General features: G+C 36.6%; 1 protein-coding gene across 12 annotated transcripts in view; it reads left to right on the forward strand.

Moving 5' to 3' along the window:
• Window positions 1-16,472, forward strand: part of TRDN (triadin) — a 232,482-nt gene that overhangs the window by 73,411 nt on the left and 142,599 nt on the right. For all 12 annotated transcript variants that reach the window (XM_054514398.1, XM_054514393.1, XM_054514397.1 and 9 more), the window contains 5 exons: window positions 744-803; window positions 2,161-2,220; window positions 4,763-4,822; window positions 6,153-6,347; window positions 11,149-11,208. In XM_054514398.1, coding sequence (XP_054370373.1) covers window positions 744-803; window positions 2,161-2,220; window positions 4,763-4,822; window positions 6,153-6,347; window positions 11,149-11,208 — 435 coding nt within the window. The remainder of the gene's footprint in view (window positions 1-743; window positions 804-2,160; window positions 2,221-4,762; window positions 4,823-6,152; window positions 6,348-11,148; window positions 11,209-16,472) is intronic.

Below are 16,472 nucleotides of genomic sequence, written 5' to 3' on the forward strand. Positions count from 1 at the left end.
ATTCTCACAGCTGTTCTTTCAGAAGTGCTCTAAAACCCACTCATTTATTTTTCATTTTCTGGAACATTACAGTGTAATTGTAAAATCCTAAGAAAAGTGAGTGGAAATTGTTCTGTGAAAGACTGGATAGCATAATGCAGTTCCCACTGTCATAATGTTAGTTTTGCTTTGCACATACTGGGTATCTAATTATGGTTCTGGGATCATCATTGCCAGGGACTGATCTCAGCTATGTCCATGTCTGTGTCCATTACTAACCATCCATATCCCTTACTGGTTATCCATTTCAAGCCAGCTGGCAAGTCACAGATGTATCATTTGCACATGCGATTCTCTCCTGCTCCGAGATTGATTCCGGGGTTTTTACAACCTGTCTGTCTGAGTATGCGGTGGCCAAGGTGCAGCCCTCTCCCTACCACAGGCAGTAGCATTTGCTGTGAGCTGTGCCTCAGTAACCAACAATTTTCTGGAATTCTTCTGGAATTGACAGACAATTGCAAGAGATGATATGCAGCAAACAGCTGAGGCATGTTACCATGGCAGTAACTCGTTAGCCAGAGCTGGCTGCTCACACCCTGTAGAATGATGTACACTGTAAAAATATGCACGGGGCAGCTCAGCAGTAACACACTCTGCCACTTAGTATCCCAAGGCATCTTTTGTGAAATTGTTTAAAAATCTTAATTTTTCCCACTTTTCTTTTTCTATTTGGGTATATGTATAACACTTTTTTTCTTTCTTAGTGACAAGTAAAGACAAACTGGAAAGACTAGAAAAACCTGAAAAAAAGGAAAGGCATGCAGGTAATTATTTAATGTCAGAATTTATTTTACATAAGGAGGTACCCTAAAGCTTATTCTCTACTCAATTTCCATTTATGTATCCCTTCGATTGCAGAAAAAAAGAGTTATGAAATATTATGAATAAAAATAATGAAATCATAACAAATTTGCAGTCTTACACAATAAGTAGCATTTAATATTCCTCCTGCATGTTTTTTGTTTGCTTGTTTTTTTCCTGGGGAAGGAAGATAATATATTTTGTACTCTGGATTAGTGTAATCTTATGATAATCACTGGGTATTTCCAACACTTGCAATAAGAATGGTTGCTAAGAGACTATGGTCACCCAAGAAAAAGGCACCTGACAGCCCTTTCACAGAGGTAATCAGGAAGGCCATGTGTGAAAAAAAATGCATTTTAAATAAAGTACTGCATAGGGCCACTGAATATGCCAGGACAAGTTCTTTCAGTAGTTACTTGCAGTAAATAGATATCTAGCACTGTTTTATCTTCCCCAGTACTTACTTTCTTTTTAAACACCAGCTCAATGCTCATGCATATATTTCTGTGTTCCTAGGATAATCTCATACTCAAATAGGGAACTCTGTGTTTTCACACACATGATCCCTGTAGGTCACCTCAGGGCACATCAGCCCATGCATATATCAGTTCTGCACATCCATGGACAAGTTACTGTGCACACATTGATCCCAAAAAATTAGCAAATCAGAGCCCACACAGGAGAATATTTCAGATTACCCACTACTCAGTGACTACCTCATAACTCGGGTGTATTCTGAAACCTGAGCCAGAAATCTAGGAACTACAGAGCTGTTAATTTCAATTTGTAAGGTGGAAATTAAAAGCAAACAAAAAGCCCCAAAGAACATTAGTTATAATGTCACTGCAATTAGATTTGTAATTAATTATAGTGCTTAATCATTCATAGCTGGAAAAACTGTTAGTTGCTCTGTGGAGTTCAGAAATTCTTCAGAAACTATCCAAAGTAATAAACAAGAAAGCTAAAAAATAACAATAAACCAAAATAAATCAATAAAATACAGGATATAAATATATTTAAAAAGAAAAAAAAATATAAATAAGTATGACTCTTCTTGACTATCTTCTTTCATGGGATTACTGGAGCTAGAAAGGCTGCTGCTCCTCCAGCCAATGGCAAAGACCTCAGTGATGGCAGATGAGATTTTGAAAGTTCCAGTTCCAAGTTTTGGCATCAACAACAAACAGCAGCAGCTGAATCAATCTTTCTCATTCTTTGCATGCATGGCCATGGTGCCAGTGTGTTTCTTGACCCTTTTTCTCATTCAAATGCAACTTTTTTTTTAATGACCATTGAGATTATTGGTTTTATTTCTAGCTGTTCACAAAGAGAAATCTGAAAAACCAGAAAAACAAGAAAAGAAAGCACCGTCTAAAGGTATTGATGATCATTATTAAAAGTTGTACAATTTAAGTGTTTGAAATCTTGGGAGAGTGTGGAGATAAGTATTTAAAGTGCAAAGCTCTTCTAGTTCATGTTGAACACTTTTTGGGTGTTGTCTCTTTTGCTTAAGCAGGTCTTGATCAGCCCGAGTGAAGTCTTGCTCAGCATATTTCTTTTTGCTTTACTCTCCTGTTTTGATGCACAGAGTTTATTACAAATCATCCTTACACAGCTAAAGAACGAAACCTATGACTATTTTCTTTGCATTCCCTGATGCCTTTTTTCTCCACAAAGAGATTCAGTAATTTGCCTCCAAAGAAGTTTTTCTCTTGTGTATTAGTTTTCAACTGGATGCAGACTAACGCAAGAGTATTTACTATCTCTCAATCTGGGTCTTCCATCATATCCAAAAATAGAATTTCATTTTCTTGCCTTTATTTTTTTCAATAACAGTTTAATTTCAGTATATGATTTGCATTGTCTTCTATGGCAGCAGTGGCTTTGGTTAAGATTTACACATCTAATAATTATCATATATATTATGAAGCAATATCATGGGTGTGTGAGGGGTAATTTTCACTATTCTTTTGACTGATAATTCCATCTTTGGCTATGGTTTGGGCAGGGAAATTTAAAAATCCAATCACCTTGCCCTATTATGCCATTTTTTAAAGACTAACATTTATTATTGCTTGGCATTTGAATGTTTTTCTCTGAGGCTAGATATTTCTCTGTGGCAGATATTTCTATAATGAAGTTAATTTTCAGTCTTTGTCTCTTTTTATTTTACTTAGTTGACTCTTGAAGAAATAGTATATAACCAAATTCATATCAGTTTTTTATGGCATTGAGATTAATCCCGTGATGTTGAGATGCATGAATTAACTAGGTTTAATTTGAATATGTTCAGACAATATAGGTACAAATGTACAAATCAATCTTTTTTTTAATTGATCATAGTCTAAGGAGAAATGTGAAACAGAAATTAAAAGTGAAGAAAGAAAGAAAGAAAGCAGAATGAAGACTTAAAGCCTTAAAAAAACTTTGAAGGGTAGCCATCGTCCAGTCTCTCTTTTACAGGGATATTGTTCATTTTTTTCTACTTTCAGTGTATGACTTGAAAGTGTGGGATTTTTTTTCATAAAATGAAATCATGCTAAAGTAAGCCAGAGAAAATAAATGCCCATAGTGTCTGTGTTGATTTGGAAAGCAAATAACTTCCAAGAATCACTGAGATAGTCCTAATAAGCAGCCAGCCTCTTTACCCATTTATCTTCTGCTAGCTAACCAAATAATCACTCAGAGCCTTAATGTGTTTAATAGCAGCCATGACTCCAGTCACTGGCTGGAAAATTTTATGAAGGATTTGGACACTGTAGCTGTAGATCTTTGTGGCTGCAGAGTGAAATAGCCATGCTGCCCTCTCTTGGATAGTTTCCCTGCCATGAGCCCCTATGGCATCAGGGCATGGGGTCAGTTTTCCTCAGCATGTCCAAGGGTGCATTTCTGCCAGCACTGTGTTGCTGAGTTTTCCATTGCCAGGCCCACCTCCCTTTTCTCAGGGATCTGCTCTAAACTGGATTAGCTACCAGCAGTGCTGAGGGGCTGCTTCAAACCACTTGCAGTCCCTAGGAAATGAAAATGTTCAGGTTCTGGCCAGCTCTGGGGAATGGGCATACTGAGAGCTGTGTGGCTACTTCCCACACAGTCAGCAGGTTTTCTTTATGCTCATTACAAAGACTCAAGGTAATTCTTGAGACTCTGGTAAAGGCTCCAGAAAGCCTCAGTGATATGAGTGGTTTTTAAACACATCACCTAAAAACATCTTAAAAAAAATAAAACCAAGTCTAAATATCAATCATGTCTTGTACAGGCTGGAGTTCTAGGATGGAATTCAGTTAGAGAGGATGGTTATTATGTAGTTATCAGTTGAAAGAAGTGTAATTAACTCTCAAGGCTGGCTTGTTCTGGTATTGTGTCTGGATGGTGACCAGGAGGGCAAAGATAGAGGTCTGCATAAAATTTTAGCAGCCTTTCTGGAACACAGTCATGTGTGTGTGTGTGTGTGTGTGTGCATGTTTACATAGTGTATCTTATGCAGACATGAACTCACTCAAGCTGGGCTCTGAAGTGAACACCAGACTTATGGCTGTGTTTGTTGACAATGAGCCCAAGCTAAGAAAAACACCTTTGTGTAGGACAAATACAGCCACATGGGTTCCTGTTGGCTATAACACAAGGCCAATTCCATGTCTGCTCAGCACCTGACATGAGCAAGTTTGTTTCATCTGGACTATGTAGTAAAAACATTCCCTAGGAAGCTTCAGATCTGTGTGACTCTCTTTTCTTCTTGTAAAGGAGCCTCAACAGATATTTTTAAGTTCTTTACCCCACTATATGAATCTGAAAACAATTTCAAAAACTGGAAAACAGGAATTGTAAGGAAATGTGAAATTTCCAGTGATGATGTGTTTTGGCAATATTTTCTTGTTCTTTGTGAGATTTTTCCCTAATACACAGTTGTTCTCATTTCTAGTAACTCAAAAAGATGCACCTGAAAGACATGAAAAAACCGAAAAGAAACCTCCTCCCAAAGGTATTTATTTATCTATACTACAGGTTTTTAAGCTGAGTTGACATTGAAATGCATAAACTTTATTTTATTCAAGCAGAGATTGTAAATATGTGTGAGAAATCAGCTACATGAAACTAAAATGAAATTAATATATAATCAGAATTAAAATGTTTGTAGAACATCCAGGGTTTAATTCTATGATTGATCCCTTTCAAAATCTGTTGCAATTTCAAATTGAGAATAAAAGTATGAGCCACCATTTCACTGAAAAACAAGTAAGCCTACCTGTGAGTGCTCTGATATACATTTTCACTATAACTAGTTGAGGAAATTAATTCTCCATTATCCAGCAATACCTGGTTTTGTCTGGGAGTAGTAACATTCTTATATAAATATCTGAATTCTGGTTTGCAATACTTAGATATTCCACTTTACATATTGATAAAATCAATTTAGTTATCTCAGTGATTTTAACAGAAATGGAGGTCTAGAGCCTAACAGAAAGCATAAATTTGGTAGCATACAAGTTTTGCCTCAAGGATGGAGACATTTAGAACTATGAAGAAAACAGGTTTATGAACTTTGCACTAAACAGGTTAATTTAAAACATATCCAGTGGTAGTTTATACTAATACTATTGGATTTTCCACTGGGGTGAACTAGAAACACACATACTGGGAGCATGCATGTCTCAGGTGAGAAAAAGTTGCTGACACACAAAAGCAGAAAGAATGCTTTGGGTCTCACCAAGCTCTGTGTAGCTTCAGCTACTGATACTTACAGTATCAATGGTAATTCTCCTTGGAAGCCTCCTCACTCTGCTGAAGGGCATCTCATGAATTGGTCTCAGACACTCTCAGCCCTGAGAACTGGTATAGAGTCAGACTCAAAAACTCAAAACTTCTTGGACTGAGACCTGGAATCAATTCATGAAAGCAACCCTTAAAAATAACCACACACTATTTTTCCAGCTTACAACAGAGTTTAACTCTGAAGTCTAAACTTGCACATATAAACCTCCCATATTTGTTTGCTTAATGACCAATATCTTTCTCCCTAGTTTATACCATAAAAATGATCTTGTTAGAAACACTTAATATTATTTGGCATATTTTATCACATTTAGCATCAGCCAAGTTCATGGTGTAGCACTGAAATAAAGCTTCTTTGGATCTCATATTTCTGTTTAATTCTGCCTGGTTTGAGGGGATTATAGTTTTCATCAGGTCTTACCAAGCTGTTAATATTGAAGAAATGCTCATTATTAATAGCACAATATAAAGTAAGTGGCACTGAATGTTATGTTGGGGGCAGAGAGTGATACTGAAATCTTTTTCTTTATTGTCTGCAGAGGAGAAGAAAGTAAAGGGCACTAAAGTGGAAGCAAAAGTCAAAAAGGAAGTGAAGGATGGAAAAGGAGAAGCAAAGACGGCAGAGAAGGTCAAGCAAGCAGAGACGAAAACAACAGAAACTGGGCTAATAAAGGCCAAAACAAAAGTTAAGGAGGAGAAAGCTCTTCAGACTGTAACTAAATCGGACAAGAAAGGTAAACAAAATGAGGAGGAAACAGATGAAGATCCTAAAAAGGTAGTAGGGAAGAAAGAGAGAGAATGGAGTTAGATCTTTCAAGGACCAAATTGCATCCATGAAAAAAAAAAGCACAGTACAAATAAATTCCACATGAACCTCACACTGCTAGGACATGATTACAGAAAATAAAATAAGTTTAATGTATATAATCAGAAGGTTCTAGGAGGTTTTCATGGCTAAAGTTTCATTTTCATTTAAATCCTTCTTTACCAAGGACCAATTTCTCTTCAGATAGATCTGAGTCTTTGTGGATTTGCTCAGTAGCATCTAACGGAGTAGATTGCAAGTAGAGTTATTTTTGAAAATTCAGACTGTCCAATAACCTATTGGGAATTTAGGTTTGTTTCTACATCTGCCTATGCCCTCTGTAACCATAATGAAAGGAGCAACAGTGTAAAAGGTATGTTATAATTTTTCTAACATCATATTGTACGAGGCAGTCAGGTTGTCAGGTGTTGTGCAACATAGTGACATACCAGCCTCATATAACTTAATGTGAACAGCTTCCAAATTTCTTCCAAAAAGGATAGAAATGCTGTTGCTCTAGCGTAAGGAAGAAATTAAGTGATGAAACAAAGAATCAACATGGATCAACACCATATAGTTAACAAGGTGTTAACTATGTGCTCCACTTTGTCAGAGTAAGCCTGCATTCTTCTACTCCCAGGTTGCACAGACTGCTTCCCCGATTTCCCTGTAGCATTTCCATGGCACAATTTTGTATGAATGAAGGCAGCAGGACCTGGCTTTCTGTATGAAGTGCCACACTGCAGCCACGGGATTATTCTGACATTGAAAGAGGCAGCTCAGTGATGCATAGAGCACCTATCTGATCCTTTCAGCTGTTAACCACAGATAAATTGCTGTGCCTGAACATCAAAGAAGCTGTCCCTGCCTGGATATCTGAGTCTGCCTGATCAGATTCTCTCAGAATTTCATAACCATTGCTCTGGACCCCTTAGGAGTTGCCTAAATTATACTTTTCTAGAAAACTGAGAGAGTTTGAGACATAGCCCACTTTCTGACATACATAGTTTGCTGAACTAGTATTTTTTAACATTTATTTGTATTCCAGTTAATTTTGTCCTTCACTTGAAATATTGGGACCTTTGAGGCATGGAATCAAAGCAGCATCTATCACACTGATTGCTGTGACCAAGGAAAAAGTTCAGCAAATTGTTCAGTTCACTTGGGAGGTGAAAATCTCTTTCAGTTTTTTGTTTGCTCTGGAAGAGTTTCAGTGCACAGTGGGGTCTGCTCCATACTGTTCAGGATAAAGCTCTCAAAAAGAAGTGCTGTGCAGATAACAACAAAATATTTTAGGTAGGGATCAAAGATTACAGAGACCAATAGAATAGTGGTGGTTTTTTGTTTGTTGGGTTTTTGGGGGTTTTTTTGGGGTTTTTTTGTTGGTTTTTTTTTTTTTTTTTTTTTTTTTGTGGGATTCCCAACAACTTTAGCTGATAAATATTAGCAAAATGATCCATCTTGACATCAAATATTTACAGATCATTTTGCAAGTCTGTTTTAGAGTGTGACCCAGTGACTGTGCATGGAATCCCAGCAGGTGAAAATGAGAATAAGCAGATGGAGTGGAGGAAGGAAGGAGCCTCTTCAACTATCTTTATAACTGGAGACAGGGCTATGCACATCTAGTGGAATCTGTATATCCTACTCTCATGCTTCCTTTTCCCACCAAAAACCACTGGTACCCTGCTGGATGCTCTAAAAAAATTCCTCTTTATATTTCAGTCCCACTGTGACCCAAGGTGAACATAATCAATGCAGTTTTTCAGAGATTTAAAATTAATGCAGTTTTTCAGAGATTTAAAATCAATGCAGTTTTTCAGAGATTTCCTGATCCTGCAATCTTTGCTTGCTCAAGGGAGTAGTTCTGCAAGCTTATCTGAAACTGTAAAATATACAGCAGTGATGACATAAGAGTTTTTACATCATTTCATACTAAAATTAAAATTTAAAAAGAGAGGTCATCTTCCTGGGTAAATCACATTAAGCCCAATGACAAAATCATCTATGAGTATTTTTATCATTAAGAATCTAGTCCCAAATTTTGACATGATCTTTTAGTACTTATATGAATATTTGTGTCATCATTACAGAGTTATGGGTAAAAACTAAAGTGTGAAATTCCTCTTTTAATAAAGGACTTTAGATTAAAATGGATTTTTAGCCATGAAGAGGCACTTGAAAAATCATATTCATTTAAAATTCCTTAGATTTCAATCTTTACTGATTGGTAGCATTCCTATAAACTTAAATAGGATGTTATAGTGCACCTTGTTATGCCATATGAAAGTTATATTTTTGTTATTGAGAGTTTTACATTCTGCCTCCAATTTCTTTTTTAAATCAAAATTTTTAAGTAGAGTTGTTAAAGATATAATATGAGGAGAAATTAATATAAAATCTTATTTCTGAGGTACAATCAAGACTAAGCCTCTTTTTAAAAGTTTATTCAAATTACATTTCCACAAAACAAAATAAACCCAGAAAAAAGCCCCCACAACAACAACAAAAACCAGATAAACAAAATCAACAACACAGTCTGGTTTATTTCTGGTCCATACTACTAAGTTTAAAGAATAGATTATTTTAATATCAATGAAATGGTGTGATTCTAGGGCCTTAGGCTATGTCTATATCACAACTCAAACAGAACCAGCACAGGCTTATTCTCTGCCCTGGGACTGTCCATAGTGTGTTGTCCCCTGCCATAGTTTTGTTCTGTATTCCCTTGCAGTCTTTTGTACAATGGCCCAGATGGTGCAGGAAATCTTCCCAACAGGCAGCAAGGATAGGGGCAGCAGGTTTTGGCAAAAGAGAACTAAGAGAAGCAGGGTTTTGTGCAAGAGCTGTGCCCTGCCATTTGCTTTCTGGGCTAAAGTGTTGGCAATGCTCGACTTTATTTATAAATACTCACTGAGACCCTATTGCAACTGTGTCAAAGTCAGTGCAAACACTTTGCTGGTTTCAGTAGCTTTTGGTGGGCTTAAGAAAAAAGCTCTGCATGTGTTTTCTCACACACACACTGTTTTTGGGGTTTTTTTTTTAGAATTATCATATAGACTTAGGGCAGATACTGTAGCCTTAAGGAAGGAATGCAAAGTTGGAGTCAGCCAGAATGATAAATTTGAATTCCCAAATATGAAAGTAAAAATTATTATGAATATTCATTAGAGGTTTTAAAGGCAATGTTTACAGCCACAGCCCTGAGTACATGCTGAAAGTTTTGCCCCAGGCTCTACAATCCTTACTAGTATGGCCCTTGCCATCTCACTAACACAAAACAGCTGGCTAGGCTTCTATCAAACTAGAAAAAATGTTTGGATATTTGTTAAGTTGGTAAACCTTTTCCTAATTTCTACATCTGCATAGGAAATAATGACTTGAAAGCAGTAGCTCTTCGTCCAAGGACTGCTGGATCAGTCAACATAACAAAGCAGCAGTCACACAAATGCCTCAGCAGCAAGTGATACTGATGTAGCAGTGACCTATATATGAAAGTCAATGATGTAACGAGTGTCACATACTTGGCAATTACAGTTTGCATTTAAATGTAACAGCAATGCTGTTTTAAAAACTTTAATTATTCCAAAGGCAGCATAATTTTATTTTTGAGTTGGCAATGGGGAGAGAAAGTGGCTTTGTGAGTAGGACAGAGATGCCACAGGAGGGGGAGAGAGGAAGAGATGTTACTTCTACAGTGCAGGAACTGTGCTAGATGAGTCTTGGACACAGGGATGAACATGCTTCACTCAAGGAAAACTGAGAACTGACTTAGCTAACCATACCTGGCATTTAGACATCAACATTAGCTGTCAAAACAAATGCCCATTAGAGTCCACTGGGGCAACAAGATTTTTTTTCTGACCTGCTGAAGAATACAGCAATATTGAAGTTATTTTGTGCTCAGTAAAAGCTGGTAACTTTTCCTCACCATTCCTAATGTTAGAAATTTTTATTAAGCTCTTCAGCTCTGCTTATGCATAGAAGAAATCAGAATCGACACTTCTGAAATCAGCATTTTATTTAGATTCAGAAGCCTTTATTTTTAAAAAATGTATATATATGTATGTGTATATATATAAATATATATATACACACAAATTTAATAGATACATTATACAAATTTAATATATAAATATGTATTTTTAAAGATTAGTGTTTGGAAAATGATTCTGTAGTGAAACAGTAGAATTCTGAGGAAAATCTTGTTGCTATAGGAGTGTAAGTACACAGAGTTCTCTTTATTTTCCCATTCACAAAATATACATATTTATTTTATGGGTAATATCAACAAAATACAGTGATACAAAACCTTTCTCTAAATTTCCTATCAGCTGTCTGTGAAATTGATCTTCATGGATGATGAAAAGTCATGATGAGACCTGTGGCCAGGCAGCACTGTGCTTGTTTGCCGTGTACTTGTGCGTGGGGTTAGGATATATGCCAAGCAAAGCTGGTCCAGCAAAAGAGGTGGTAGGTCTGGGACACTGGAAGCTCTGCACTTCTTGGCTAGAGGTTTTGAATTAGATCTGGACAACAAATTGTCACTTTCTAAACACATGAACCACTTGAAGGTCAGGAAAAAAAAACAGAAATATATAAGTAAGACCACCTATGAAAAGGCTACTGAGATGACTTCGCACTGCCAAACTTTATCTTCACTGTTAAATACAAATGACATTCTAAATTCACTTTCTTCATTACTCTTCTTTTCCTTTTTGCTCTGTTAGATCAATATGCATTCTGTCGCTATGTGATTGACATGTTTGCACAAGGGGATTTTTATCCAGGTACTTTCCTCTATCATTGAACTCTGTTCTAATATTCTGTTTCCCTGCAAGTTCTTGCTTCTTTATGTATTAAAAGTGTGGTTTTTTATTATTGAAAGGTCTCACAAGAGCAACAAAGAGTGTGCAAATAGTTTTAATAAAGCATAAGAGCTAATGGCTGTTTTCTTAAAGCTTCTAATTTTCTGTCTACAATGCATGAATTAAAATCAAGGTTATGTTAAAAGTAGAGTCAATGGAAGGCTGTAGAAATTGCTAAAATTTTCCATGCTTCTTTTGGCTGAGACGCAAGAGGAAGGAGCTTATTGTTAATAGCTTATTATTTGGCTTATTGGGTTTTTTTCTCCACAAATAGCAAGGCTTAACTCCAAAATGCTTCAAAAATAGAAATTCTATTGTTGCTAGTATATAAAATACCTTAGCTGATCCACCACTTCTGTGCTTTATCATCTCTCTTCCCACATCTCCATGCTAATCTGTTCTAACACAGACACTTAATTCCTCACTGAAAAAAAGAAGATAGAGCTACTGATGATGAATGAGCATCATCTCATAATATTAAGTCAGTCGACCCCGAACCTTATTTAATAAATACTCTTCCTGCTGAAGTCTAGACATACTGTAAAGAGACATAACCCTAGGAGTGAAAAACAATAATATTCATGAAAAGAGTTAAGGAGAGAATATTTAAGGACACTCAAGACCTTACCAGCTTAGTTTGTTCAGTTATTTGCTCAACAAGATCTCCACAGGTATACCTCTGAACTGGTTGTTGTTTTTCTTATCTCTGCCTTGTGGCTTACATCCTCCCTTGACATGCCCAGGCTCAGAGAGAGCTGGGAAGTCATAAGGATGTGGCTGAGAAAGAAAGACTCTCACCAAGGGGAGAGGGAGGACACAGATTTTTGTAGAGAGAAAATGGACAAACTTGGGATTCAGTAGGGAGAGGGTTCCATCAAGAGAGTAAAATACTGCATGTCCTCTAGGACTTCTAAAGACAAGCAGTTATAAACAGAGGGACTGCTTTAGGCTCAGAGGGGGAGAATGATTAGTTAGAACTTACAGAGACTCAGTCATGGTTTGAGTTAAAAAATAACACCCTGTATCAATATGAACGACCTCATTTCTGGATTTACACAACTGTACCATCAAAAATTCACATAAGAAAAGCTTTCATGGAGATTATCAGGATCTTTCTTACAGTTGTCCTGACATATACAAGCAGCAGCATAAAAGCCCTTTTTTTCTCAGAAGGCTCCCTGGCCTGTTTGACCCTCTCCTGAGGCAGAGCAAATGTGCTGTAGGAAGGGACATCTTGGGTTTTTTCAGATTTGACTTTTCCAGTTTCAAGGAAACTGGGAAATCCATGAAAGGGAGCAGTGAAATAGAGAATGAAGTCTGTAGTGTCTTGAATTTCAGAAGATGAAAGACATGACTCTTCCCTTCCAGTGTTTGCCTTGTGTCATACCAGTGTGCTATGACAGACTTGTGGTAAGAAACCACAGGTGAAGGAGCTGAAAGACATTAAATGGACATAGGGTGATCAGATGGCCTTACAAGTGAATAAAAAACTAGGGTGACAGGTTTAGGCTCCAAAAAGTAGAAATAAGTCTTAAAGCATCTTAAATAATCTAATTTTTAGGTGAAGTGGAAAAGGACTACTCCTTAACATCTCCCAAAGTCCACCTGGAGTTCCATCGGTAAAGGGACTGCTTTTTGACCTCAAGTCACTCATTGTGCCCTGACAGTTAGGTGCTGCAGATGGTTGTTGTTCTGAAGCCAGATGCATTTTTGTGGGAGGGGAAAAAAAACATTGCCTTGAAAACAAGCTTTATTCAACCCACCAGCTGTGAAAGGCAATGCTGGAACATCCAGACTCCAGAAACACTACTCAGTGTTTCTGAGCAGCAGAGGTCAGGTATGATCAGCCTTGATTTATGGAAATCATTGAGAAGAGTGCCACCAAACAGTAATCGATTAGTTTGTTACTGTCTTTCTCAGGCAAAGTGCTCATTTTAAACTGTCCTTTTGTGAACAGAAGTATTACTGTAATTCATTTTACTGAATAGATAAATGTGGGGAAAACATCCTTTAATAACCCTAATATCCAATTAGAGTTACAACCTGGTATATTTTATCCTTTTATCTGTCTATATATTTTATGGTAAAGAACTTTGTCCAAACAAAGAGTTCTGAGTGAAAATCAGCTGAGGAATTAAAGTACAGTCACCTTGACACTGCAGTTCTTTCAAACAAGGAATAATTTCTATCAATCTCAACATTACCATTTGTGAAGGGGAAAAAATTTTTGTCATAGAAAATTCCTTTGCACAGACATATTGAGATTTTCTGTGATTGATTGCATCAAGCATGAATTGCTGATTCCTTAGGCAAAATTTTTAATGTCATTTTTAGTTATATCATTCAGTATTTTTTCTTAGAAAGTACTTTTGCAGTGTTACTATTATAAAAAATCATATAAATTACTATAAGATTAGGGTTTTTTATTTTTATATAAACATTAAGCAAGAATTTATAGAAAAGGAGTTCACTTAATATGGCATTTTAGAGTGCTCAAACAATTAACATTAAAAGTAAAACTCAGTTCTTTAGGTTTCATTAATAAATACACTTCTTAAAATACATCAAATAATGCATTTTGTCAGTCACATCAATATGTTGGAGGTCAGTTAATGCTCTTATGTTGATTTTAACAAATGAAGCTGAAATATTCTTCACCTGCTCAAAGTTTCATCATGACAATGCAGTCTTAGCTATAAAAAATGAATGAAATGTACACAGGGAATTCAAGGAAGACATATAAGGAAGAATTTTTGCCAAGATGCTTCATGCAGCATTAGCTGGTTTTCTCGTTTCACTGGTAGTATTTGTCCTTGATACTGACAAATTTCATGGATGCCCTGCTTTAATCCACAATAATTGTATCAATATCAAATAAATACTAAGCCTAATATTTTAATTTTTATGAAAGAGACGATTTGAGGTTCTCAGCACTTTACAATGATAATAGTGAGTTTTAGCCATAAACTGATTTTTTTCTAATCCAGAATTCCTTCCCTTGAATATCGTGACTGCAAGAGTGACCAGCTGGATTCTAGTGATACATTTAGCAGTAGACCACTTGAAGCCTACTGCACACAGTATAAAAAACTGCTTTCTGATTTTATCTCTGAGAAATTGGCCTTAAAAATATTTTTTTTTACCTTCTGTCTAAAATGCTCATGATAAGTGACAATTTCTCAGAGGAACTGCTGAACCACCTTTCATAGATTTTCTGGTCCTATTTGTCCCTGGACTACAGTTGCCCAGCCGAGGCAGTGCTGCCTCAGCATCATTTACAAATCTCTCTGCCCAAACTGCTTTGTACCCCTTTTGTCTGCCTGTAAAGAAAGAATTAATATGCATTTCTTTCAAGATTAGTTTTCCAAGTTTTCCTTATAAAGATTAAAACCTTAGATGGAAAGCTTGATTATTTAAGAACGCTAGCTCTGACTGGTACCTTTATTTTTCTACTGGCATTTCTTAAGTCCAAGATAGCATTTTTGATGCAGAAGGTCACTGACATATAGTTTAATGGATATAGTCTATTCCATGTATTTGATAATTTGTTTGATATTCCTATATTTTTTTTCTCAGTAGTATTTCTAATGTTCTTATTCATAGTTTATTTTTTATTGGTAGGAGAAAGGGTTCTATTTTAGTGGAAATTTTAAAACTTGTTTTCATAACTATTTTTTTATGTTAGAGAGTTTGAAATTCTCACCCACGTGGAGGGATTTCAGGATTAATTGGTCACTCTTTTAGCATGGAGCACATGATACTTTAAGTTAACTGGATCGACTCTATTTTCTTCCCCCTGTGTCATAAACCTGTTTCCTACTCTTCCCCTGCTTTTCCTGCAATGCTTGCCAGTCTGGCGTTAGTCTGGCAGATCAAGGAGCTGTTCTGATGAAATGCCTGTTTTGTTTTGCAAACACTGAAACTGGATTCTTGCATGTCTGTCTTTCTGCATGGCATCTCAGCATGTTGTTGTGCATGCTGAATTAAGAGTGGTAAGCATGTCTTGGGTATGTAGTCCTGAAATGCACTTTTTTTCCTCACGGGCATGTTATCTACCTGTGATGTGATGTGATTTTGTTTTCTTTTTAATCACTTAGAGGTTTATTTTGCATGCATACCTTTACTCTGTTCTGGTTTTGGTTAAACCACTTGCATTTCACAGTACATCCGACTCACTACTGGATGATCTTTACAGTTGCTTGATTCACAACAAAGACAGTGGGAACACAGATGTGGTATTATTCACAATTTGGACCTTTCTAAAACCTTAGCACTGAAGAACATGTTTGCCCTATGGAGATTGTACCACTACATAGCTGTTTCCAATAACAGCTAGACTGCAAAGGAATGTGGCCATATCAGTTCCTTTCATCAATGTACCCTTATATTTATTATGTATTACCATTCCAGGGTCTCAAAGCCAGTCCCAAAGCCAATATGAAAGCCAATGTGTTGTAGACAATTTTACTTATCTTATACTGTTGAAAAACATATATGACTTGGAGAAATTCACCAGGATTTCTGGCATGTGTACACTGCAAGAGAGTATCCCATAGGGTAAAAGAGTCATCTCACCTTCTCATTAAAATAATCATTGAAGCCTCAACTTTTGCACATATGCTCATAAACACCCCCTCCCCCCCGCACCTCAAACCACCCCAGCCCCCTCCAGCAAACATGAAAAGTCAAGAAATTAAGGCAAATTGTGATGAGTATCCAAGGGGAATCTTACAGACTGCTTGGTCCTGGGAAGTGTAGACTGAAAATCCATCATGTCTACAATATTCTTCCAAGGCTTACCTCTTCCTCATTGCCAAGAAATATTCTGTCAAAGAGGAGAGACTACTGTTATTACACAATATGACAAGAGGAGTTCAAGACTATCACTATGATACTTGCCATTTAATATCCTCAAAATATGGAGATACTGGTATAAAGGTACATCAATATTGAAAGATCATGGACAATATTACTGTGAAAAAAACCAAAAAAACCTAGAACGATAAAGACTACTTTAGAAAGTAAAAATTCCTGTATTTGCTGTGGGTGGGCTGTAGCACTGGAACTAAATACTTGCCCTCCACTGTTCAGATGGCAAAACGCTTTAGGCTCTTGAACTATTTTTAAGTGTCACTCCTACTTGATTAGACTAGGATGTGTTATGGATATCTCAATGACAGGGAGTA

Source organism: Molothrus ater, chromosome 3 (genome assembly GCF_012460135.2).
Source record: "Molothrus ater isolate BHLD 08-10-18 breed brown headed cowbird chromosome 3, BPBGC_Mater_1.1, whole genome shotgun sequence".
In the NCBI taxonomy this organism is placed as follows: domain Eukaryota; kingdom Metazoa; phylum Chordata; class Aves; order Passeriformes; family Icteridae; genus Molothrus; species Molothrus ater.